This window comes from Carassius gibelio, chromosome B25 (assembly GCF_023724105.1).
Source record: "Carassius gibelio isolate Cgi1373 ecotype wild population from Czech Republic chromosome B25, carGib1.2-hapl.c, whole genome shotgun sequence".
NCBI lineage: Eukaryota > Metazoa > Chordata > Actinopteri > Cypriniformes > Cyprinidae > Carassius > Carassius gibelio.
This window is the reverse complement of record NC_068420.1, coordinates 13,751,947-13,777,598: the sequence shown is the minus strand read 5'-3', so window position 1 is coordinate 13,777,598 and position 25,652 is coordinate 13,751,947. Positions and strand designations below refer to the sequence as shown.

General features: G+C 36.6%; 1 protein-coding gene across 2 annotated transcripts in view; it reads right to left on the bottom strand.

Annotated features, from left to right (window-relative positions):
• Positions 1-7,161: 7,161 nt before the first annotated feature.
• LOC128014476 (chemokine-like protein TAFA-5) overlaps positions 7,162-25,652 on the bottom strand; it is a 41,948-nt gene continuing 23,457 nt past the window's right edge. For both annotated transcript variants that reach the window (XM_052598074.1, XM_052598073.1), the window contains 3 exons: positions 21,134-21,283; positions 9,577-9,704; positions 7,162-8,258 (listed from right to left, as the gene is read on the bottom strand). In XM_052598074.1, coding sequence (XP_052454034.1) covers positions 8,250-8,258; positions 9,577-9,704; positions 21,134-21,283 — 287 coding nt within the window. In that variant the 3' untranslated portion in view covers positions 7,162-8,249. The remainder of the gene's footprint in view (positions 8,259-9,576; positions 9,705-21,133; positions 21,284-25,652) is intronic.

Here is a 25,652-nt window from a genome sequence, read left to right as displayed (position 1 = left end):
AGATGGATGAAATTCTTCTTACCACGACTCTAAACAGAGCAGTGAACTCTCACAATATGGATGGGATTGTTTTTGATGCATTCCGCCCAGCAGTATGGCAGGCATTGCGTGCGGAGTATCCGATCAGACTGAATCCTAAATCACTGAAGGGAGAAGGAATTGGAGATTTAGAGAATCCAACCACTTATGTACAAAATCAACTGAAAAGGTGGAAACAAGAAACTGAGGGGGATCCCGAAAGAGACCCATTAATGTCAACATTGTTTAGACAAGCTGTGATTGATGCTATGCCGCCAGCGGTAAAAAGCAAGCTGGAGGATGTGGTCGGTTTAACGTCTAAAACACACAAAGAGTTTTGTGAACATGTGTCTCATGCAGTGGAACAGCAAAGAAAAAATGAACTAAAACTTAAAAGTCAAGAGAAAGAGTTACAACGTAAACTAACTCAATTACAGCTTGAAGAACTCACAAAGAAAAATAAGAAAAATATTCAAGCTTCAGTAACAACTGCAACAGCAGAACAAATGACTCTAATGCCTCCAGTAATCGCTCCACAACCTACTATTCAGTCAAGCCCACTTACAGCAGTCCCTCCAAATGAACACTTGAACTCTGTGCCCATAATAAATGTTTATACTCAACAGCCAGGACAAATGGGATGGAGAAAAAACCCCATACAGCAAAGAGGCAGAGGCAGAGGCAGAGGCAGAGACAGGCCTCCCCCCTTGTGCTGGGGCTGTGGACAGCCCGGACACATCAAAGCTGACTGTCCAACTCAACAATGGCCACAGCAACCTCAGGGTAGAAGGGAGATGAGCTGGCAACAGCCTACTCAGGGCCCAGTGCAGGGCCCAGTAAACCCTTGGGGAGGTCCCAATCCAGGCTATTAGGGGTGCCCAGAGAATCCTAAAGGGGAGAGTCAGCTTCCAATTTTATCAACAAAAGCTGATCAAGAGCCTATTATGCAGATTAAAATAGAGGGAGAACCATTTCCATTTATGGTAGATACGGGGGCAAATTTAACATGCATTAATTTGAAATATGCTTCACATCTCCCCTTGTCTGGAAAATTTGCAAAGACAATAGGATTCTCGGGAAAAATGCAATTGATTCCCATAACAGCTCCAGTGTGTCTACAAACAAAAGATCAAAGTATAACAATGCCCATTCTGGTATCAAATCAAACTCCTATTAATTTGTTAGGAAGAGATGCATTATGTAAATTAGGACTACAAATTTGGTGTTCTCCAGAAGGTATATATATTGATTCAATAGGAACAGAAAAACAAATGATGGTTGCAGAGCCAAAAGCAAATGTTTTTTGGATAGGACAGATAGAACAAGATGTGAGACAGACAGTCAATAAATGGGGAAAGTTTATTGAAGCACAGATACCTGAAGCACAGCTATCAAAGTCTGAATTTCATTGCACAATGATGTATGATCAAGAAAGGGATGAAGATATAGAACAGAAATGGCAAAAAGAAACAAAAGGACAGCAGATTGAAATAGTCTCCCAGTACATCATCATAGGTAAGGAGGGAGCAGCTCTAAACATACCCGAAAGTGAGTTTGTCAAAAAATGGTTCAATGTAAATAACTCTGTCCCGCATATTGCAGTATATGTAGGAAGATATTGGAAAGCAAAAGATTTAGGACCAATGATGAAAAGGGCAGAACAAAGCAAATGGGAATCAACAGAAAACCCATTGATTTTTCATTCAGCTGACAAAAATTACATCAAAATTCTGTGTGCAACCAGTTTGCTGGGAATTCCACAGGAAGTAGTTATCAGCCAAAATAAAATGACACAGATGACTACAGCATCTGATTTAATAAACACAAATGAGACTGAACTATTTAAGGAAATGGAGTGTCAGGTACCAACTGAGCTATGGTCTCAACATGACACAGATATTGGATTAATAAAATCAGCAAATCCAGTAAGAGTTCAACTAAAGCCAAATGCACGTCTGCCTAGAAAAGCACAATATCCCTTACGGGCAGATGCGGAAGCAGGAATAAAGGAGACAATTGAAGGCTTAGTGAAGGCAGGGGTATTGATAGAAACTACTAGTTACTGTAACACTCCAATTATGCCTATAATCAAATCAGACAAAAATAGATGGCGACTTATTCATGATTTACGAACAATAAATGAAATAACAGAAGATATGCCAGCTGAGGTACCAAACCCGCACACTTTACTGACAAATGTCCCTCCTGATGCCAAATACTTTACTGTAATTGATCTTTGCTCTGCCTACTTTAGTGTACCGCTTGCAGAAGAGAGTAAATATTTATTTGCATTTACACTAGCAAATAAGCAATATACATATACCAGACTTCCTCAGGGATATAAACATTCACCACATATATTCAACAAGATTTTGAAGGATGATTTAGAAGACCTTGTAATAGACGGTACACTATTACAATACATGGATGATTTGATTATCTGTTCTACCTCACTAGAACAATGTCACAAAGACTCAATTAAGGTGTTGACAAAATTAGCAGAAGGAGGACACAAGGTGTCTAAAAACAAATTGCAGTATTGCCAGCCTCAAGTGGAATACTTGGGAAGATTAATTGCATTTGGTACCCGAGCTATAGCACCAGCTCAGTTAGAAGGTATAAGTAAAACACCGTTACCTCAGACAGTAGGACAAATGATGACGTTTCTAGGAATGACAGGCTTTAGTGCCGATTGGATAGAAGACTATGCAGTTAAGACAGGGCCTTTGAGAGAAATTATGAAATAAGCAGGATTACAACATTTAAAAAATCCATTAAAATGGAACACAGATGCCTTACTAGCATTTGAAGCAATAAAAAAAGAATTACAACAGGCCCCTGCCCTGGGAATGGCAGAATATGATAAAATGTTTCATCTATACGTGGCAAATAGAGTTGATGGTTATGCATCAGCTGTATTAATGCAAGAGACCTGTAGTGGGAGGAAAAAACAGCCTATAGCATACTATAGCACAAAATTAGACAATGTAGCCCATGGATACCCACCATGTTACCAACAGGGTTTAGCTGCAGTGTATTATGCTTATGAAAAAGCATCCACAATAACTATGGGGTATCCAGTAACAATATATACCCATCACAAAGTTGTGGAATTAATAGAACAAGGGAAATTTGTTCTGACACAAGCTCGAATTCTAGCCTATTCCTCATTACTCACATATCCAGATATTACTATTAAAAGATGCCATACAGTTAATCCAGCTGAATTAATTCCTTTGGCTTTTGAAGGAGAACCTCATGAGTGTGTGAATGAGTCCTTGGCATTTACTAGATTACGACCAGATCTAGAATCAACACCTATTACTGAAGCAGAAGTAACTTACTTTGTAGATGGTTCTAGCTTTAGGGATCACGAAGGAAATCATACAGGATATTCAGTAGTTAAGAAAAACAAAAAAGAATTTGAATCTGTGATATCACAACATTGTGTACAGCCCTGCTCTGCTCAATTAGCAGAATTAAAAGCTCTCACAACTGCATGTCAGTTAGCAAAAGGACAAACTGCTAACATTTTTACAGACTCAGCGTATGCTCATGGTGTATGTCATCTATTCGGAGCAGTGTGGAAACAAAGAGGTTTCAAAAAGAGTGATGGGACTCCCATTCAACATAGTGAACAAATAGGGCAATTGATTTCTGCTATGATGCTACCAAAACGACTAGCAATAATCAAATGTCAAGCACACAAGAAGGGAAATGACTATGTCATCAAAGGAAATAATGCAGCAGATCTAGAAGCTAAAAAAGCTTCAGGATGTCAAGTAGCAGTATTAGCACCTGTTGTACTTATCGAGCCTCATCCTCAATTGGATGACATTATTCGAATACAACAACAAGCAGGCCCCTATGAACAATCAATGTGGCAACAAAGGGGAGCTAAAAAAGACTCACAGGAAATTTGGCGTACACATGAAGGACACATTGTTGCACCTACTTCACTGTTGAATATTCTTATTACAGATGCACATGGTTTTGACCATTGTGCAAGGGGAGAAGTAGTAAGAAAAATTAAACAGCAAGGATATTGGTCTCCTTATTTATATGCAATGGTGGATGAATTTTTGTCCACATGTGAAGTATGTGCTAAATACAATGTAAGAAAAGGCATGGTGACACCAATAGGCCATATTCCAACACCTGAAGGCCCCTTTAAACATCTTGTATGTGATTATGTGGATATGATAAAGCGTGTACAAGGCAAAAGATACATGCTTGTTATCATAGACAGGTTTAGCAGATGGGTGGAAGCAGTACCATCCGCGGATCTAGGAGCAGGAACTGTAATTAAATTCCTAACAAGAGAGGTAATTCCTAGATTTGGAATTCCATCAGAAATAAGTTCAGATAATGGGTCGGCATTCATACAAAAAACTGTGAAACAAGTGTTGCAACAATTAAGAATAAAACAGAGACTAGGATGCGTTTATAGACCTCAGTCACAAGGGATAGTGGAGAGGGTTAATGGAGTTATCAAGGCTAAAATAAACAAAATATGTGAAAGTACTAAACTTAATTGGATTGATGCATTACCGCTCGCACTAATGAGCTATCGCATGCAAACTAACAGGAGCACACACTTAACACCGCATGAAATGCTTACGGGTCGACCCATGCCTGTGCCATATTGTAGAGGTCCCTATAAAGGACCTCCTCTAGAACAATTACAAATGGAACTTCGCTCTTATATGAAGAAACTAACTGCCATACATAAAGCTATCTATTTACAGGAAAAAAGAAAAGAGCCCAGTGAGGAATCGGAGACGGTCTGTCCAGTTGTTCCAGGGGACCAAGTTTATCTGAGGGTATTCCGGAGAAAATGGAATGAGCCCAGGAGAGAAGGACCCTACACAGTGGTGAGAGCTACTCCAACAGCAGTCCAAGTGGAGGGAAGCACAACCTGGTATCATCTAAACCACTGTACTAGAGTTCCCACAGGAAAGGCAGAAAGAAAGGAAAGCAGACAACCAGACAATGCAGGAGAGAGCAATGAGGAAGAATCAGAGACACATGATGAAGTGCAAACTGACGAGAGCTCTTTCCTCCTGTCAGACAAACTGGAGAGGACAGAGAATAAGTCTGACAACATGTCTGAAGACCATTCTATGTCTAATGAATCTCATAATGCAGACTCAAACTCAACCGATAGAAAGCAACCTGACTTCCCTTCAATTGACTTTACAACCTTTGAACAAAAGTGATAATGTGATCAACCCAACAGAACCAACGATAATCAAAAATCGTAGAGACATTGATTATGATGTTCAAGGTGATGAAGACGTTAGTCAAATTGATGCATTATGGGATACAGCCCAAAATAATGAATGGTATAAATGGGCAGCCTTTACAGCTAAAGAAACAGGAAAAGAAAATTGCTTGCTGTGCTCCAAATCTCCGTTAAACAAAGTAATAGCCATACCAAATCCATATGACTACCGAAAATGTGCCCAATTTGGGAGAAACTTTTGTCATTTAACAGATTTTACCAGGCCATATTGTATTGCCGAATGCCTTGGATTTTTAGGAAATCCTAAATTAACAGATTATTTCTTTAGACCACTCTGGGGATCCTGGTGTCAGTATTCAGATATCGGTCAAAATATAAAAATTGAAAAACAAAAAGTAGAGATTCCAAAATGGTATAGCATAGATTATAAACAAGAATATGAGTGTTTCCATAAACCAAAAGGAACCCAAGATGTGGGTAAATTTAAAGGAAGATGTGCTATTATTTGGTATATAGATAAGAAAAATTCTTGGAAATCAGGAGTTCCTTCTAGAGCTCCAGATCTTTTAGCATTCGGAACAACTAAAGGAAGTAAGATAGCACCTGAAAAATGTGAAAATCAAACTATAGCCTTACCTCCAATAGAAATTTATGAAGATCAATCATTAATAATAGCAGATTTCTTTTGGATCTGTGGAGGTGAAATATTATTGCCGTCTTTACCAGTTGGATGGAAAGGTATATGTGTAAGAGTAAGGTTACTTCAAGAAGTTAGCATGGCACAATGGGGAACAGAACAGAGCACGAAAAAGGAAGACAATAGAACTAAAAGAGGATACGAGCCAGACCCTGACGTATATTTAGACTCAATTGGACAGCCAAGAGGAATTCCTAATAAATTCAAGGCAAGAAGTGAAATAAAAGGAGGTTTTGAGTCAATCCTGGTTTGGATCACACCAAACAAAAATACAGAGTGGATTAATTATATCTATTATAATCAACAAAGATTCATTAATTATACTGATGAGGCTTTAACTTTACTAGGCGACCAAGTGCATGCAACAAGCAGAATGACATGGCAAAATAGACAGGCTCTTAATTGGCTCTTGGCAGACAAGGGAGGAGTTTGTGTTATGTTTGGAGATCAATGTTGTACATTTATCCCAAATAACACCGCCCCTGGAGGAGCTTTCAGTGAAGTTATGACAAAAATTAAAAAATTAAGAAATGAAATTACAACAAATGCCGGAAGAGACCAACACATTTGGGATTGGATTGATGTGAAATTTGGAGCATGGGGAGCATGGTTTGTTAAACTAGGAATGTTTTTAGGAGTTGCCATATTAATAGGAGGATTATTATTTTGCTGTGTATTACCTTTATTAAGATCATTAATCATCAATGCTACTGTTAAGCAAATGGGAGTGATAAAAGTCCCAATTAATCAACAAAGGATCATTGAAAAGAGTCTGGAGGAATATTATGAAGGATGGCTAAACAAACTGAACTTGAATGAGCAAACTTTGGACGATAGTTCTATCAACTCTGAGGATGATGAAGATGTCTAAGGGTTAACCATACCCTGGATATAAGTGCCAGTTGAACTTTGGCCCAGGGAGGCTCTCTACGATACATAAAGTATCTGAGCCGAAGATCAACTTTTATAATCTTGTGATATTCAATTATTGATGTAATGTATGTATTTTATGTCTTTTATACATAACTGTGATAACCACAGGCAAGTGCTGAACCAATTACACGCTCACGCTTTTAACATTGTGTACTATTAAAGAAGGAATTTGGGAGACTGGATCTTTTACTCCCTCCTCGTCAAATAAGGAGAGAGATGTTTGGTCCAGTAATTCCTCAGAGTGGAATTCCATAATCTAGTCACTGGTGATAATACAATGTGACTTATTTAGTCACTAGGTAGTGTAACTAATATGACTGGATTATGGAGTAGCACTCTGGATAAGAATAATCAAATGTGAGACTTATTAAGTCTCAAAGGGGAGAATATGTGGAAGATTTTTATTAGTAAAGTTTCAATTAATCAAGTATATAATCAATGTGAATCTAGCCATTTTTGTTTTAAAGTTATTATTCTATTAAACTCTTACAGGCCTAAAATCTAATAGACAAGTTGCCTATGCCCTGGAATGCACAGAGAGAAGCATATGGTCAGACATACCTTAAAGGCCTCCCCTCCCCTTGTGATTTATGATGGTCTAAAAGGAGACATGCCTATGTGGGACCGCCCCATGTATGATGTATATAAGGAAAAACCAAATAACGCACGGGAGAGTTCCTTGCAACGTCCTCTCGACTTTGTTTTGTTTAAAATAAAGTCTTTTCTTCGGTGAGAAACCCCTGACTGAGTGTGATTCTTCTGAGAACCGGCGAAATACACCACAATTTCAGTCCAAATCACAACAATGGCAACAGACCTACAATCACAGAAAAGTCAACACTTTTGTCGCGAATGTCTTTTTTGTCCATTTTGTGTGTGCTCGGTTGGAAAAACTCCTCACGAAGCTCAGGTATGTGTGTTTTTGCTTGCGTTTGTGGAAGCTGAAGCAGCTGATGTGTGTGTCCGTGTTCATATTGGAAATCCTTCCACACAGAAATTTGCCCGTATTTCTTTGGTCTGTAAAATTTTGATAGATCCAAACACGTTTCAAGATCCAGGTCGCAAACTATCCTGCAAACCGATATTGCCAGTTTTGGCATAAGCAAACAAAACGTTGGCCATTTCAGCTTTGATTGATAGCACAGGGGGATCCGTTCCTCATGGTCCACGTAAACTCCATGATGAGAGGTCCTCACCCCTTATCTTATGAGACTGAAGGACTAATGGAGAGACTGACAGACAGGGCTAACAGGACTATGATGAATGCTCCCCTCCCCCGCCCCGCTGTAGCTTTGGAGAATGACGAGGTGCTTCCGTACGTCGCGCCTCTCTTGGGAAAATCATCCCTCACTGGCGTCAGGATACCTGGTGGGATTTAACAACACAGTAGTTAGGGCATATAACATGACACATTATTCATTCTGAGAGGTTTTGGTGTTGTCCCAGATCTTTCCCTGGTTGGACTCTAAACAAGGATGTACTGTAGACAAATATTCAAGACAGTTAGGAGATGTATTGTTAAATTTTAAGAAAAAGCCATCTCAATGCCAGTGACACTAATGACTGAAACCTTGTGGGGGTATTTGATTCCGTATAATAAGAAATCTGTAGCTTATAGCTTTTTGACTGTATATAAATTAAAAGGAGAGTTCACCCAAAAATGAAAATCCTATCATTATTTACTCATCTCATGTCATTCCAAACAAATAAGACTTTGATTAATCTTTGAAAAACAAATAAAGATTAAGCAATTGCAAAAACAGGCTAATCATGGAGATCTTTAGTAGTGCAATTTCTATTCTGATTTGATTTAGCTACTAACACAATATGAAGAGACTTATGAGCATCATATGAGACAAATGTCATACGTTGTTGTAATACCAACTTGCTGAAAATAAATTCCATAGATATAAAATACTTGAAGCATATCACAATGTTAGTTTAAATGTTTAAACTACATAAATGTATGCTATTAGGCGCATATCCAATCGTTTGTGCCAAAAGTGGAAGCTGAAGTGCGATTTGCAGGAAATCAGAGAAAATAAGTTAAAATAAGCTGTCATTTTTGCTCATAAAGGTAAAAATAATAGATAATTCAGCACTATAGGGTCTACTTTTATTTGTGTGCACTCACAGTATCAACAAAATGTTGTGCTTTTGTAAAGTAAACAACTATGATGTGCTTTCTGCCGTCTGTCTTGAGCAGGAGCGCTTCACAAAAATTAACCAAAACTCAGCAAATATTTTCCTTACAGACATGAAGAATATATCTATAGAAAGATCTAAATGAAAAACTATATGCGCGAGCTGTCTGTTTCTGAGCGTGAATTCTGCAATTGGGTCAGATTGAGGTTGAGTCTTGTTCACACCTTAAACGAACAGTACCAGAGTTATTTACAAGATGCTACACATAATCATAAAAACGTCTATGCTTATATACACATTTGGGGTATCATTGTTTTATATTGCATCTCCAATTTTATTAAATTAAAATGAACATTTTAAGCATTTTTTTATTAGTATTATTAATTACATTTTAAAAACCTATATTCTCTGTAAGTGAAACATACAGTGATATTTACTATTCTTCAAAGATAGCCTTACACGTTTATTATTATTGGAATCCAGTGAGGTATTTTTCATGACACCGGAGTCCGGAGTTGTTTTGTTTTGTGGCACTTACAGTAGTTGTTTTCACTCGGCCTCCCGGCTGTGCACACGTCCAGCCCGTTCTGTTTACCAATAGGTCACAGCCTTCGTCATCCAAACAAGGCATCATCTCACACCACTGTCTGCTCCTGACAATGCTCACTGTTAAAAGAAGAGGAAAATGAATATGAAGAGGAAGTTAAATAAAATAAATTAGATTTTCCAACTTATTTCACTTCCACAAGACCATATATTTCTTTGTGAAACATGCTATTTAATATGAAATTAAACAGAGTGAGGCTTATCATAGTGTAGTAATTTTTTACTCTGGATTGACTAAAACTGTTTTGTGCAAAAGAATTATGACAGAGTAGTAGCTCACATAGTATAGGAAATTTACCTAAAAAATGATTTTAGCATTATGTATTAATATCACGAAGGATAGTTTAGTTAATAAATATAAAACCATCGTATGACACAGACTAACATAGTTTGTCTTAAAGGAATTCCCATGAATATGTAAAATTCAAGAAGTCGAGACATGGCAAAAATCAGGACACTTCACGCAAAAAAGGCAAATGGCAATGAGAGAAAAGCGCTCCAGCACTTGGCCTAATATCCTAAGACTTTCTCTTTGAAACAAATCGCTGAAGTCCAACAGTGAGAATTTTTTTTCCTGAGGTAAGATTGTTTTTACACTTAATCAAACATAAATGTCTATTTATAATAACTAGGGCACCTTACATGTTCATTTGCATACCGTGACACCCCAATTGGCCCTTAGAGAGAGGGAGAGAGGGAAACTGAGAGAAAATGAAACAGAGAGAGAGAGAAAAGAGTAGGCCTATTTGTGAGGTAGAGAAAATGATAATCAGAGTGAAATATAACCCAGGGAGGCAAACGTACATAAATATCAGGGTGGTAGCATTTGTACGTTTAGAGGAAGGCTAACAAAGTGTACAAATGGAGGTGAAATGTCACTCTCACCAAAGGAAAAGGCACATTCTTAAAGGTAAAAAATAGTTGTAGAGATGCCTTCCAAACTCAAAGTAGTTTGTTATGTAGTGAATGTTTTCCTCACAGCATCTACTCTAGGGACTAGCTTCCGCTACTAATCTCCAGCATTAGTATTCACTGTTATGCCCTGGGCCATAAGGACAAATAAAAGAGCCTTTCATGCAAATTCAGTACATCTTCATTCTGTAGGCATGATTCACAAAAAACGTAGGTTGGTGTTCTTATCCTTTGGTGTTCTTATCTATGTTTTAAGATTCGCATGCAATTCAACATTAGTCTTATATGTAGTTTTGCAGAATTTTTTAAAAATATTAGTTGATTAAGCTTAGCTGGGTTCCCCCGCCAAAAAAAGTTGTCTTGACAAAAAAGTGCCTGCATGCTTAAAATAGTTTGAAAAGAAGGTTGTGTTGAACTTATGTGCCACAGATGAATAGATGGATGGGTATATGGATAGATGATAATTTTGATAATGCTCTATGGGAAAAGCTCAAGTCAGATCAGAAAGCAAAGTAACAGCATCCCGAGTCAGACTGAAGGACATGAAAAGCTGGAAAGCTCTAGGAGCCATTACATTTTATAAATGTCTGGTCTTGCATTAGGGATTTGTCAAGTTGACATACTGTAATAATGATGCCCCAAAAACCCTTTATTTCAAAGTAAAATACTCAGCTATTCCAAAACCCCCCCAGATCCCACCTCTAACTCATTCTCTGCCTGTCTTGGGCAACATGTCAGATCACTCCGGCCTCCAGTGATGCATGACACAAGACAGATCATCAACATTTTAACACTTTAAAGAAGTAAAGTCAACAAATCCACAAACAACAGCCGAAGAGAGTCCTGTCAGCACAACACAGTAAGCTCCCAGACTCTGTCTCTAATGAGCTGTCCCTCGTCTCCTGCTATTGAACATTGAGGCTATTGAGACTGTCACTCCACGGATGCCAAACAGACTATGACAGAGTGCACAAAGTGCCTCTGAATCAATACATCAAAGAACTCTCTGAACTTGGAGTTTCTGGTCAAAGGGGCACAAAAGTAATATGGAATTTGCTTACTGAGACCAAAATGTGACTTTGTCCAGATAAAGATTTTATGTACCTGATTCTGAATGAAAACATCTCTCTTAACTCAGATTTGCATTGCAAATTACTCTTATTGCTAGATGCCGGGAATCAAATCTGTTGAATTATAATCTGTATATCTGGAGTATCCACACGTTGGCAGTTTGAAACTAGAAAAAGGCAAAATAAATATCAAAATAATCCCTGCAATCAATTCTTGTGAGAAGATTTCCTTGCTAACTATTCATGCATCTCTCTTTGCGGCTACAGATGGGATCTAAATTGTGACAAATCACTGGATACCTCCATTATCACGCCCAAAATGATTTCTCTCTAATTCTTTTTTGTATACGTAAAATATTCTGTGTGCCTTTCAGCTGTGGCTCTGTAATTTACAAATATTTTATCATTAATCAGAATTATTCAATGCAAAAAAATTTAAATATCAGAGCTGGAAAAGCTCTGAAATGCTGAAAAGTTTTTGTGTAACTGTTCATTGTCAGCTTTATATGAAGATGATCCCATTAAAAACAAACACACTTCACTGCTTTAAAACTGACGCAAGGAAAAAATTTAGTTGCATACTAGGGTTTGAACGACTACTGATTTCTACTAGTTGATTTTTTATTTAAAAAATACTCGAGTTATTCGACTACTCGTGGTTCATGCTACTGTAAATGAAAAGACATTAAATCGTTTTTTTTAATCAATAAATGCTCATTAATTCATAGCCGTATGCAACAATTACAAATGTAAATTGTCAAAACTTTATAATTATGACATTACATATTTACATTTTCATGTAACAGCCAGTATTTGTATCTGTATTTGTGTCTGTAACAATCACAACATTTTTCATATCTGCATTCGGATACAGCACTGATAAGACCGTAACGGCTATCTTTTTTTTTCATAGTTATGACTCAACAAGTACGTCGTTTTAAACTAAAATAATTATTAATTTCTAAAATAACATTTATCATGCAAGCAGAGAGAGGTCATTACAAACATTTAGTGATCATTTGAACATGACTGAATCAATTAAATGCGCACATTTTAATTACGCAGAACGCTTTAAGCAAGTCAGAATCAGAAAGAGCTTTATTGCCAAGTATGCTTGCGCATACAAGGAATTTGTTTTAGTGACATAAGCTTCCAGTACATAGAGACAACAACACACAGAAGAAAAAAGTAAATTAGGCAAATAAATAAGTGTATAAACAATTGTGCTATAAATGGTAATGGAATAGGATTGAGTAAGATGCAGCGATGTACACTAGGATGGAGGGGTAACAAATAAATATAAGGATATTGCACAAGCATAAGTGGGGAACATTTAACTGTTCATGAGGTAGATTGCCTGGGGGAAGAAATGTTTAATGTTTAGTGAACTTCACTAAACAAATGTGTGTGTGCCGCGCAAACCAGCAAAAGGTAAAGATGCAAACACGTAGGACAAGTAGAAAATGTATCCGTATCAAAGCTGATTATTAGCCTACTAGAACTGGTTTGGTTTTTGAGAGACTGACGCGCTGTTTGATTGGTGAGCGTGCTGCGCTTAATCCATTCATTCGTATCATATCGTAGCCTAAGCTTTAAATCATTGCATTTTAAACATATACAATAGAATGTGTATGATGTATTATTATAGGTGATATTACTCTTGCAAAGCTCTGATTTCTGAGAGATGCACGGAGAAACACTTCACACTCTGACTTTAGAGGTCTGTTGTATAATATTGCGCTGATCCCCTGGCTCACATGTTATCTAGCAAACTCCGGACTGTGCAAGCTTCAGCCGAGTATTCAGGAAGAATTATTCTGAATTTATTTGTCTGTTATTCATTTGTTAAGTCATTATCCGTGCCATTCCGAATAAGGAATTCGGCTTCAGGTAGCCCCTAATTATTACATTACATATTTTAATTTTACATGCAACATAGATGAGGTCATAGAAAGTAACAGCTAAACGTAATTTTGTAATCCTAAAATTCATGTCGTACTTGCAAACTCTTTGCACGCATTATGGTTAATGCATGCTCGACTAGTCGATTGTTTCCGACAATGCCGACTAGTGGTTGAAGTAGTCGATCACTCGACTACTCGACTTGTCTATGCAAGCCCTATTGCATACATAGGGAAGTCAATGGCTACGTCAGTTGTTTGGTTAACAACATTCTTCAAAATACCTTCTAAGATACCTTTTGTGTTCATCTGAAGAAATTCATACAGGTTTGGAACAACACGAGTAAATAATGACAACATTTTCAATTTTGTGTCAACTATTCCTTTCAGTTTACATCAGAGACATTATTTAAACATTTTTATTAATGGACAAATAAAAAGCATATTAAAAACAACAATTTCGAATATCTCGCCTACATGCAAGCACTGTAATGGTGAAATTCTGTATTTTTTTTTTTTCAAACCCAAATGTGATTTTAATAATGGGTTCTTCATAATGTTCTGAGGAAAGGTAGTTCCAGTCCTCAAGGCCCTGTCATTCTTGCCCCAGTTAAGACTTTAGCTGTGACTGATGACCGATGCAGGGGCCGGACTCAAGATTTATCGGGACAATAAATGAGATGGGCTGCTCATTGCAGCGGACTGCGATTACTCAAACGTTTGGCACCGACGAGAACATCAAACATCTGTCCATACATTTTTACAGAGGACACAGCTTCTGAATCCTATATGTTTAACATTCACAGTAATGGCACACACTAGTATTCAGATCAGTGCTGTTTACACAAGAAATGCCCATAATTTACAAGTAACACATGTTGTTGTTTATAATGAATTCATGAACCTACATTTCAAACAGTTTCTAAGCCAAGCCCCTTCTGTTCTCAATGGTAAGCCCCCCACTGTGATGAAATCAGTGAGGGGAATTTATGATGTCATAAATTGGCCAGCTAATGAATTGGATGTGAATATCAATGAATATTTTCTATCTGTTGTTTTGCATCAAACGTTCTCACAATGCCATTACACTAGTATTGACTGTGGCACTTTTCACAAAACTGCTGATTTTTCTATTGCACATATTCCACTCAAAAACAATGATACAGTATGATCAGTGTAGCGGGATTCACAAATGAACAAGTCTTATAAACCAGGTCTTTTAATGAGTCTGTCACAAGTTATTGGTTTGCATCAGTCTGAAGAAATCTTAATGAAGAAAAATCAAATCTGAATGAATCACTGGATCTATTAAAAATAATCACAAACTCTCTGGTTCGAATGAGTCAAATGAATCCTTTTTTTAAATGAACTCTAATCAGTATTATCAGTTACTTAATAAACATCTGAACCACAAGTTATCACTTATAGTCATACTCAACTCAAAATCAAGGAAAGAACTGTTTTTTTGTTTGAATAACGAGCATAATTTACTGGAAAAGTAAAAAATTTTAATCTTGACACTTTAAGCCATTAAAATGTTTAATTCAGTCATTTTAATTTATTTAATGTATTTAATAATGATAATTAATATGAAGCAGAGTTATCAAATGTTTGCTCAAAATCTAATATTTTTAAAAATTTAAAATAAATGAAAATGAGAAATGTTGAATGCCAACTATGATACAGTTAGTTTAGCTTTTTCTATTTTATTTCAGCTAAAATTGATTTCAAGCGACTAAAATGTTTTTACCTTTAGTTAACAATAGTAAAATATAATAATGTATCTTTTGAATTATACAATGTATCTCTATTTTGTACAAAACATTGTATTACACCATCCCAAAACTTGCTTTGATAGCGCCCCTGAAACAGAATAATACACTTGGATTAATCACCAAATGCACAAATATGTGTACACTGATTGTCCTCACCACCGTAATTGATTCTAGAAAACAAAATGTAGGTATCTCTGTGAGAGGATATTTGTGTAAAATAATATATGAGGAGTCAAGGCGGAGAGTCCGTGTTATCATGGGCACACCTGCAGACACTTCATCACAGGGCATGCTAATTTTTAGAGCATTGTGGAAACACAGAGGATGCATTATATAATTAGTTTCTAGTGGGACCACTTATGTCAAGTCTCTGTGTTTATTTAGTGGGTGAGCCAAATAACAATATATTTTGTGTCCTTATCTGTCCTTATAAAAATCTAAAGCCATGCCAGCTACTGCAACCTGTATTAAATCTAAAAAACATGAACATGGCAGTTGTAGCTTTTGGTGTCCCCGACGTGATATAATCCCCATATGAAGCCAGCTCCATCTTGACTTTGGTGTCTTGATTGATGGCGCAGAATGTCTCGAGTCACTCCCGAATGTTTTGGGGAGCTGGTATCCCATTTGTAGTGCTGGTGCATAGACACCCGCGATACGAGGCAGATGCTTTTGAATTGGCTGCCTGAGGTCAGCCCTGACCTATCACATCCATCTAGGCTGTGTGACTAGGGAAACATTACTAATCCTTGGGCTGAATTCCGAATTCGATTCCGGAGTCAAAGACATGGAATTAATGCAGGTGTTCGGTGAGCGGGACTTGATTATCCTGACACCTGGCCGACGATCACCTTGTCTAATTGTTAAAATGCTCTCCTTCCTCTGACTTTCTGCATAGTTTTCAGGGCATATTCCAGCTGTCTGCTCTCACCTCCCTGCTACCACCAGCGGAGGGAATTGGGTTCTGTAGCTGTCACTTCCCACCCGCTTCCAGGCAGAATCCGCAGTCCCTCTGTGTCCCGACATGCCGCAGCCGCCTCTTGTTTAGTTTTTTCTGTCTGATGTGATATTGATGGCAGATCTTTCCAGGCCACTTTGATTCTGTTCTACATGAAAACTTTATGACGGTTTAATTTCCTGTTGGTTTGATGATAAATTCATTCTAATTGCCATGTCGATGTCATTGCCCAAGACGTCTTAAGAGATTCCAAAGAGCAAATGTGTTTTCGGCTCTGCTTTTCTTGTTATTCGTTTTACATGCAGGCGGTTTTGCAGTTAGAACTGACCTGTCACTGTACTTGTACAAGTGAAAATGTAATTATACTAAGAACATGAATTATACATAATTTCATCCTGGTTTCATGCCAAAGAATGTGTTTTCCATTTTTCAGTCTGTGTGTGAGCTTTTCATTTTATGTTAAACACCACGATATACTTAAGTGCTACGCCTTCAGGTTTCAAGTATACATTACAGATAAAAAGTTTGGGGCTGGTGAGAATTTAGTTTTTAATGTTTTGAAAGAATTCTTACACTCGCCAATGCTGCATTTATTTGATTAAAATACATTATTTGATAAAATTACAGTAAAATTTTAACATTGTGAAATATGATTACAATTTAAAATAACTGTTTTCTATTTAAACAGATTTGAAAATCCAATTTATTTCTGTGATGACAAAGCTGAATTTTCAGCAGCCATTACTCTAGACTCTAGTGTCACACGATCCTTCAGAAATCTAATTCTAATAGTAATTAGAATAATAAATTATAATGTGTTGATTTGCTGCCCAGGAAACATTTATTATTATTATCAATGTTGAAAACAGTTGTGCTACTTGAACAGCGTTTATTTTAATTTTGATGGGTGAAAATATTATTTTCTATACTGTACGTGTAATATATATATATATATATATATATATATATATATATATATATATATATATATATATATATATATATATATATATATTACTTAATATAAAGTAATTTGACTTTTTTATAACAATGACTGATTACTTCAGTATGTAAAATGTCATAACTCCCCAAAACTAATATTTTATTTCAGATTAATTCTAGGGATGCAACGATACCATTTTTAAGAACCGATCCGATCCCGAAAATTCGTAGTATCTGGCGATAACGATCCAATCCGATACAGCCCAGTTTTTTTTAAATCAATGTAGAATTTCTGTACTTCTCTGTGTTGACCTGATCATCACTCTTTTGTGTGTTAAACACAATCTACTACATATACACCACTTAATTTAAATGAAAAATAACAAATGAAAAAATAGATAATCATAATCTATGACAAAAATACTATTCTAAACTAGATTAGTGGATAATTCAGTAGCAAAAGATAGATTTTAGAAAAATCACGGGTGCATAATAATTGTATAAAATCAGGTGAAGTATTTTATTTACAAATAAAAGTGAATAAGTCTAAAATCTGGTCAAATGTTACACATTGCTCTTTGTATTCATGAAAAAACATTCATGAAAAAACAAGTATATACATTTATATAGAAATCTAAAAGACATTTCTTTTAAATGTATAGCACAGTAATAAAGCAGCAACATGTGATATATTGGACAGAACAAGAAAGACTATTAATAATTTTTGGTTGCACAGAAAAATATTATAATACTAAAGGCGGCCATATAGAATGGCACAGAGCACTTATACGCATCCCATGTGCAGAATGACGAGCTTGAAACAACATGGAGTCTGCACAGTGTACAGGCTGTGCAGCCCTCCGAGTCCACATTAAACAGTTAAACACACAAGCTGCTCGGCTCTGTGTTCATCTTCAGTTCTCTCTTCACAGCCGTTCAGTCAGTGTACTGTTTGAGTACATGAAATTACTCCAGGATATTGGTTAATTTCGACTCCGAGAGAGTGTTAGTCACATTAAAAAAGTAAATAACTTAAGTAACTTGTGGATTAATGCTTACTGGAGATGCAAACCGTTTCAAACTATTCGGTCCGATTTGGTGAACTAGTTAAACTGGTTGACTAATAAGAACCAGTTCAATCGAACGATTAGATTGCGAACCGGACATCACTAGCACAAAGTAAAGAGATATTGATACGTAGTGTATTAAATATGTGCGTTAGTTTATGGAGCCTTTTCTTTGAACAGTTTTTAACCTAAGTTATGTGTGATCTTGACGAGAGTTTCATTGTTTTGACTGTAGTAACCGAATGCGACACACAGTTTGATCTCGTCTGACAGAGACCTGATCCGTAGAAAATGCCAGTATCACAGCCGATACCGATCCTGAGTATTGGATCGATGCATCCCTAATTAAATTCATTAATAATTCATATTAATTCATTATATTTGTACAATTATTTTATTTTAAAACTTTTTTGAAGTAACTATGAAGATGTGTACAGTCAGATTTATAAAAAAAAAAAAAAAAGAACATTTGGGGGTGTTTTTTTGACATTTTAGATTAAAGTTTAATTACTCTTAAAAATGGCATACAATTTTGAAACATGAGCTTGGAATATTATACATGTTAAACTAGATTTTTAGTTTTAAATGTTACTCTTATTTGTCATTGAGCCACATGTGATCTACAGTGTCATCTTGTTTTACTGCATGGTCCTCAATGTGCTAAACACAAAAGTCTGCTCACCTTCCATCAGCAGGGCATGTTTCCTCAGTCCTGCTGTCGTGAGACTAAAGCCTGGCAGTCTTGGTACTAATACATAATGGCAGACATGCGGCTATTCTTTCTCAGTATCAAAACCTGTCTGATTACCTGCCTTTTATCAGATAAAGCCACAGGGCACAGAACAAGATAAAACAGCAGCGTTGCCTCATTTGAAGAGATCAGGCTATAGCTAGCAGAAGCTTTTTATCCAAAGAAACAAAACAACTGAAGAAATCAATATTTCTTTAATAGCTTCAGACACGCAGAGTAGCAAATTACACAAAATTAAAAGTGAGCGGGGTAAATAGTTAAATGACAAACAAGACTAAGAAAATACTGAGGGAGCGGTGGAGTTCAAGAAAAGATTGTCTTCGCATGCAGGGGGTAAATTGTCGATTGGATACACTAAGATTTTCTTCCTAAGCCTTAAAATTCTATCTGAAGAGCAGAATCTATCGGTTGTTATGAAATAACTGCATTTTTGAAAGGCCAAAGCCTCGAGACCTCTGCACGCACCGATAGAGAAATTGTATCCGGCTATCTTGTTAGAAAATGCCAAAGTACAGTGACTGCTTTTTATTGTCAATTTGGTTTGTAAGCCATGAGATGGTTTTACTGTTTTTGCTCGTTTTTTGTTTGTAGTCTTTATTGTTTACTGGATTCTGTGCTTTTTTACGACATTTCTTCAGCCAGGGTTACTGACTGGCATGTGGTGTAGCACACTACAGGTGATGTAAGGTCGTAGAAACACGGAGGACTGTGTCTTTCAAAAGCAATTACTCCAGAACACCTACTTTCATCTGGCCATGAAGAAACTCCTACCTTATGAAATATGTCTTGAAATTACTCGGGTGTCATAGCAACAACTGAAGGCAAAAAGACATACGACCACATGAAGATAAGTGCAGGCCAGTCCACGCAAAACTACAATTGAAGAAAAAGGAACACAACAAATGTACTAGGAAAAGCTGTAAATGGCAAATATAATTACAAAAAGCTCTCATTTGTTTCTAGGATACAGTACTAAAGCAAGCTGGAAAGCAAGTAATGAGAGAAAAAGACTCTGTATTACATATTTCCATTATGTTCACTTCACAGCTGTATTCAAAAACAAATGTAGAGTGAAATTAACATGAACAAATATCTCTAACGAGCCAGTTCTTTTAATATATCGGTCAGAAAAACGTATTGTTTTGAATCAGCAATACTTTCTGATTCACTTACTGTAAGATTTTAGAAAGTTTGGTCATATGACAACCTTATTTTATTTTATATTTTTTGGAAACTTTTAGTTCTTAACAAAAACAAACGTTCAGAGCCTGATTCATGAATAATTGGCTCTAATGAGTCGGTACCTTTGAACCATTTAAAAAGATTTATTAATTTGAATCTGTCTAATAAATCCTTCATTTAATGAACTCACTGAATCCATTAGATCGGTTACTTAACATCTGACTCATTTAATGAACCACTAGTCTTTCAGTCATGCTCGACTTTAAATGAAGCTTTTGTGTATTTAAACATTTTAAAAGCGTTTTAAAACTGGTAGGTGAGATTCACTTTGCAGAAGATTGATGCTTACAAAAACAAATGTACACAGTCTGATTCATGAACAAATTACTCCAGTGAGACAGTTCTTGTATTGACTCACTCAAAAAGACTTGCTAGTTTGAATTAGTCTAATGAGTCCTTGATCTAATGAACTCATTAACATCGGATCCACTGAATGAACATCTGATTCACTTACTGAACTGCAACTCTTTCAGTCACCTAACCCTTTGACTAAAAATGCAGCTTTGCGTATTTAAAGATTTCAGAAACTACAGTTTGTTTATATGACAATCTTTAGTCTAGATTCACTAGTCATTTGTGTTTACAGAAGTTTGCTGTTTAAATAACACACAGCAGCTCTGAGCTAATCTCACCAACTCTAAATTTCCCCAGCGTCCGTCGCCTCGTAACACATTCACACACGTGACCTCAGGCACTGATGGAACCTCTAGCAACATCCCAAATCCTGTGAGTGACACTTCAGCCACACTCACTGAGCAGCGTAATCTCACGGATCAGACTGGAATCTGAAAGCCCCAGCTATGGATGCTCTGGTGGGCTTAGTGACACCAAAGCCTGGATGAGTCCCACCTCAGCCCCTCCTCATTCTTACCATCCACGCATGCTGGACTGGCTCTGGTTGTGCCTGCAATCTGGCCCTTCCTGCAGGCACACCTGGCCGTCTGCCGGGCGATGGTCCTCCTTGGCTGACTGCTGTCCCTGTCCAGAGTCACGATTTCACATGTACCCGCCACCAGCTGACCTGAATGAAGGACAAAGAGTTTAGAGAAATGTCAGCTGGGCTTTCAAAACAACCTGGATGACAATCAAATCTTTAAGAAAATGTGAATGGTGCCAAATTCCCTGCTACAGTGCTAGAATGATGTGGCTGGTTGCCAGGATGTTGCTTAAATGTTCCGAGTGGTTTTTAGCATGTTTCTATGTGATTGTGAAGGTTTTATGGGTGGTAGAGGGCCCAAGTCAGTAATACCGGTCCTTTATTGTGTGCCAGGTCTAGGGCTGGATGATTAATCGAAATAAGGCTGCGATTTTACATATTTAAATAAATGTACACACTGCATGTTTCAGAGTGAAGTGCAGCACTGTGTTTATTTACAGACAAGCAGCTTATGAGCTGGTGTTTTCAATGTCTCAAATCAGCTCATTTCACAGTACTAGGGCTTAGGGCTGTACAAAAAATCGAATGTGATTTTCATGCGCATCTCATCAGTAAAGACGCTCCTGTAATTAGAAGTATATCTCCACCAAGTGCGTTCATATCAGGGTTGCCAGGTTTTCACAACAAATCCTGCACAGTTGCTTCTCAAAACTAGTCCAAAACTAAATATGTTTTTTGGCAGGGTTGCCTTGGTAAAATTCGCATATAAGGCGCTAAATATCATGTTAATGGTATTGTCGCTTCAACCCGCAGACATGAAAAACAACCACAGACTTAGCAACACTGGTTGGCATTTACTACACAGAGCCGTAATTCACTGACGAACTACACAAAATCGATTGTCATAACATTTTGATCTGAACAAAAAATAACATCTGTTTAATATATAAAAAAGTGCTAACAGGATACAAAACAATTGTAAAACAATAAAATAAATACAGATGTCGAACCTTTCCACTTGGATTTCACAGGTTTTTCATTTTGTATTTATGTTCTGTGTGGAATCGCCGAAACTGCAACGCAAGCACCACCTCAACTGCACAAAACGCCCCCAAAATGAGAGAAAGCTGCAGCCGTGCTGCGCTGTGACCCTACTGCCCACCTTACCTCGCTCAGAGACGAAGACTGCCTGTATCTTGTATGATTTTTCTTTCTTTAAATATTGACATAACGTTTTTGAAAATCGATACACTATCGACAAACAAAATATCGCGGTACTCACGTATATCAATATTTTCTTACACCCCTACACAGTACATGCAAATGCGTCACACAGACTCTTCTCTGCTCTGCTTACAGCGCATACAACCAAAAATGAAATTATTGGGTGAACGGCCCCTTTAATTGCCTTTGGGAATGCAACATACACCAAACATCTCCCCATCATTCGATGTAATAAGAAGCTTTTATAAACAGCTGTTTACAAAAATAGAGGAATAATAATATTTTAATATTTACAGTTGTACTGTAAAATAATTGTATTTTTCTTAAATGCTCTTTATTTTACAATTAAATATTACACACATATTACAATTAGTAATATTTCTTATTGTTCAATTAAGGTCGTTATTGTTATTATTGTAGTTTATTAATAATAGTAATAATTAGTAATGGTAATACTAGTATTAAAATGACAAGTTAATACTTATAATATTAATATATGACAACAATATGTATAACCCAATATATAATTTTTGCATTTTGCAAAACAGCATTTTTAATTGCCATACCAGTTTATCAGAAAAATTAGATTTTTCCCCAAATTGTGCAAGCCAACTCAGGTTCCTTCTTCAGTATAAAATATGGACTTTTTTCTTTTGCTCAATTTATCTTCTGGCAGGTGAAAATAATGTCTGATTGCTAAGAAAAGTAATAGCATGGTGCATAATTTGATAGCATAATTGTAGCAGAAATGGTGAGAGATGAGTAGGGATGAGGGATGAGCGATGTGGTTGAGTTTAAAGGTGCATATACAGTAAAAGCCATTTTAGTTTTAATGATTAGTCAACCAACTTTGATAGCAGTGACAGTGTTCTTCTATACATATGTCAGAAGCGAGTCCTCAAACTGATTCATATGTATTATTAACCATTTTATGAAAATCAGAAAGACGGAAAATAAGCAAAAATGTACAGGAAAAAAGAATCTGAACATATCGCACTCCAGATTTGAACCTGCGTCTCCCATATGAGCACCGCAGTGCACTGTATTTGTAACTAGCCCACAGCTTTGATAGAATAAATGGATTTTTATGGTGCTGAGCTGTTAGTTTCCCTACTAATATTGTAGACTGAGGCATCACCCTTGTTAGCAGACTGATGGGGACCAAGTTCTGCTGAAGCTGCACACTGCAGCCATTGTTCAATGTCCCTCTATTATCCTGCACCTGCATAAACAAGAATCTATACACACGCTCTCATCAAGCCACTGCAACATGCTGGATATGGACCTGTGACGGTGAATCATTTCCTAGCAGTGACCGTGTCAAAAGAAAAAAACTTGATGAATCAGGGTGGGCTGCAGACAGATAAGCAGGGTACAACCTCTTGAGAGAGTGCTTATGTTAAATGATGATTAATCCAGCGCCAGGACGCCTCAACACCCCCAACCTCCTTACAAAATACTGCTTATGTATATAATTAGGTTATCCACTGCCAAGCTTTCAACAGGCAGTCGGTCACAACTGGCCATTTTATTATTACCTGAAAGATAAAAACGTATTCATCTAACCACTACCACAGATCATAGAGAGCTATCTCTTTCAGGAATATAACTGATTATTAGTTTTGTTATAACCATACATCCAGTAAGCAATTTCACATAATTTCGACCCTTAAATAAAAATGTAATTTTATATTATTATTATTATTATTAATGTACAATAAAATAATATATATATATACATATAAATGGCAATAAGAGAGTAAAAATAGAATAGAAAATAATAATAATAATAATAATAATAATAATACAAAAAGTATAGTAATTATTAAAAAATATTAATAATAAAAACTAATATCAATAATTCTAATGATAAAAATAATCAATAATAACGAAGAATAGAATAAAGTAAATATAATGTTTTCATTTTTAATTAATTTATTAATTTATTCGTTCATTCATTTTTCTTGAGGTCACCAGAAACCACCAGAATTTTGCTTTTCACTTCCACTACTTTAATGGTCAGTTTTCTCATTGTTTCTGTACACTGTAAAAAAAAAAAAAAAAAATCTAAAAGTCAGAAAACTTTAGGAGATTTTAGTTTTTTTTTTTTACTTGATGTTTTAAGTTTATACAACAAAGTGTCAAATATCTTCTACAAAAACAAGTTAAGAAAACTCAAAAATCTCCTGATGCTGGTTGCCTTAAACAGTTAAGTTTTCTCACCTTTTGATTTTTTATTGCTGACTGATAAAGCGTGGACTTGATTCACAAAACCTAAGTATTAATAAAGAATTGTGTTTAACTGCTTTAATGACAGGCTGGATTATATTGTGACAGATGCACCACAGACACTAGAATCAAACAAAAAAGATCATAGATATTATTAAAAGTAAACTCCACAGCCAGTAATAAAATGAAAAAAAAAAAAATGAAGTAAAATCAAATAACTGCTGCCTGGGGGATGTCTGAGTTACAGTTCAAACTAAAATATGCCACATAAACAGATAGAATCAGTCTGAAATGATCAAGGATATTGTTAAAAGTAAACTAATGTTCATAACATGGTAATCCATACTCAGTAATAAAATAACGAAATAAATGTGATTTATTTTGAGTTCTCCAAGTAAAAGTACGTTTCATAGTACTTCAAGCTCTTTTATCTCAGAAGATCAAAGAAAATTAGATTCCTTGTGATATGGCCGCTTTAAACCCCATCTACGCTACAATTACGTTCACTACTGAAGAAAGCGTCCAATCAGAGAACTGCATCTGAGTATTGCAGTCATTAGCAGAATGTAGTCTGTGAGCCACTGTGATCAAGTGTAGCTGTGAATGACATATGAAGGTGTTTGTCTGTAGCACATGATGGATTACAGCATCTTCTCGGTTTGATAGGACGGCCGCTGGAGTTATTGACATGTAAAATTACCTGTATGTCTGTGTATGTATCCAGCTCAAGTTTGATCTACAGTGTGTGAAATGGTTCATCTGACCAAACATGCATGAGCTCCGACACAAACGATGATGGATGGCGCTTCCACCACAACAGACGTGGCATCAGTGCAGAGGTGCTGAATGAAAAAGCACATCCAGGCCGGATTGGTTTGGTCTGCATATCTGTTTTTTATACATAAATAAAAAAAATACAGCTTTTTTACATTTATGAGCATAGCTGGAAATCTGCTTGCCCCAGGCGGCTAGAGAAAAGAAGCCATAACTTTCAGAAGCACATGGAGTCCTCGCTCTCAGCCCATCACTGATTCATCAGGATGCGAGGCAAGCCCATCAC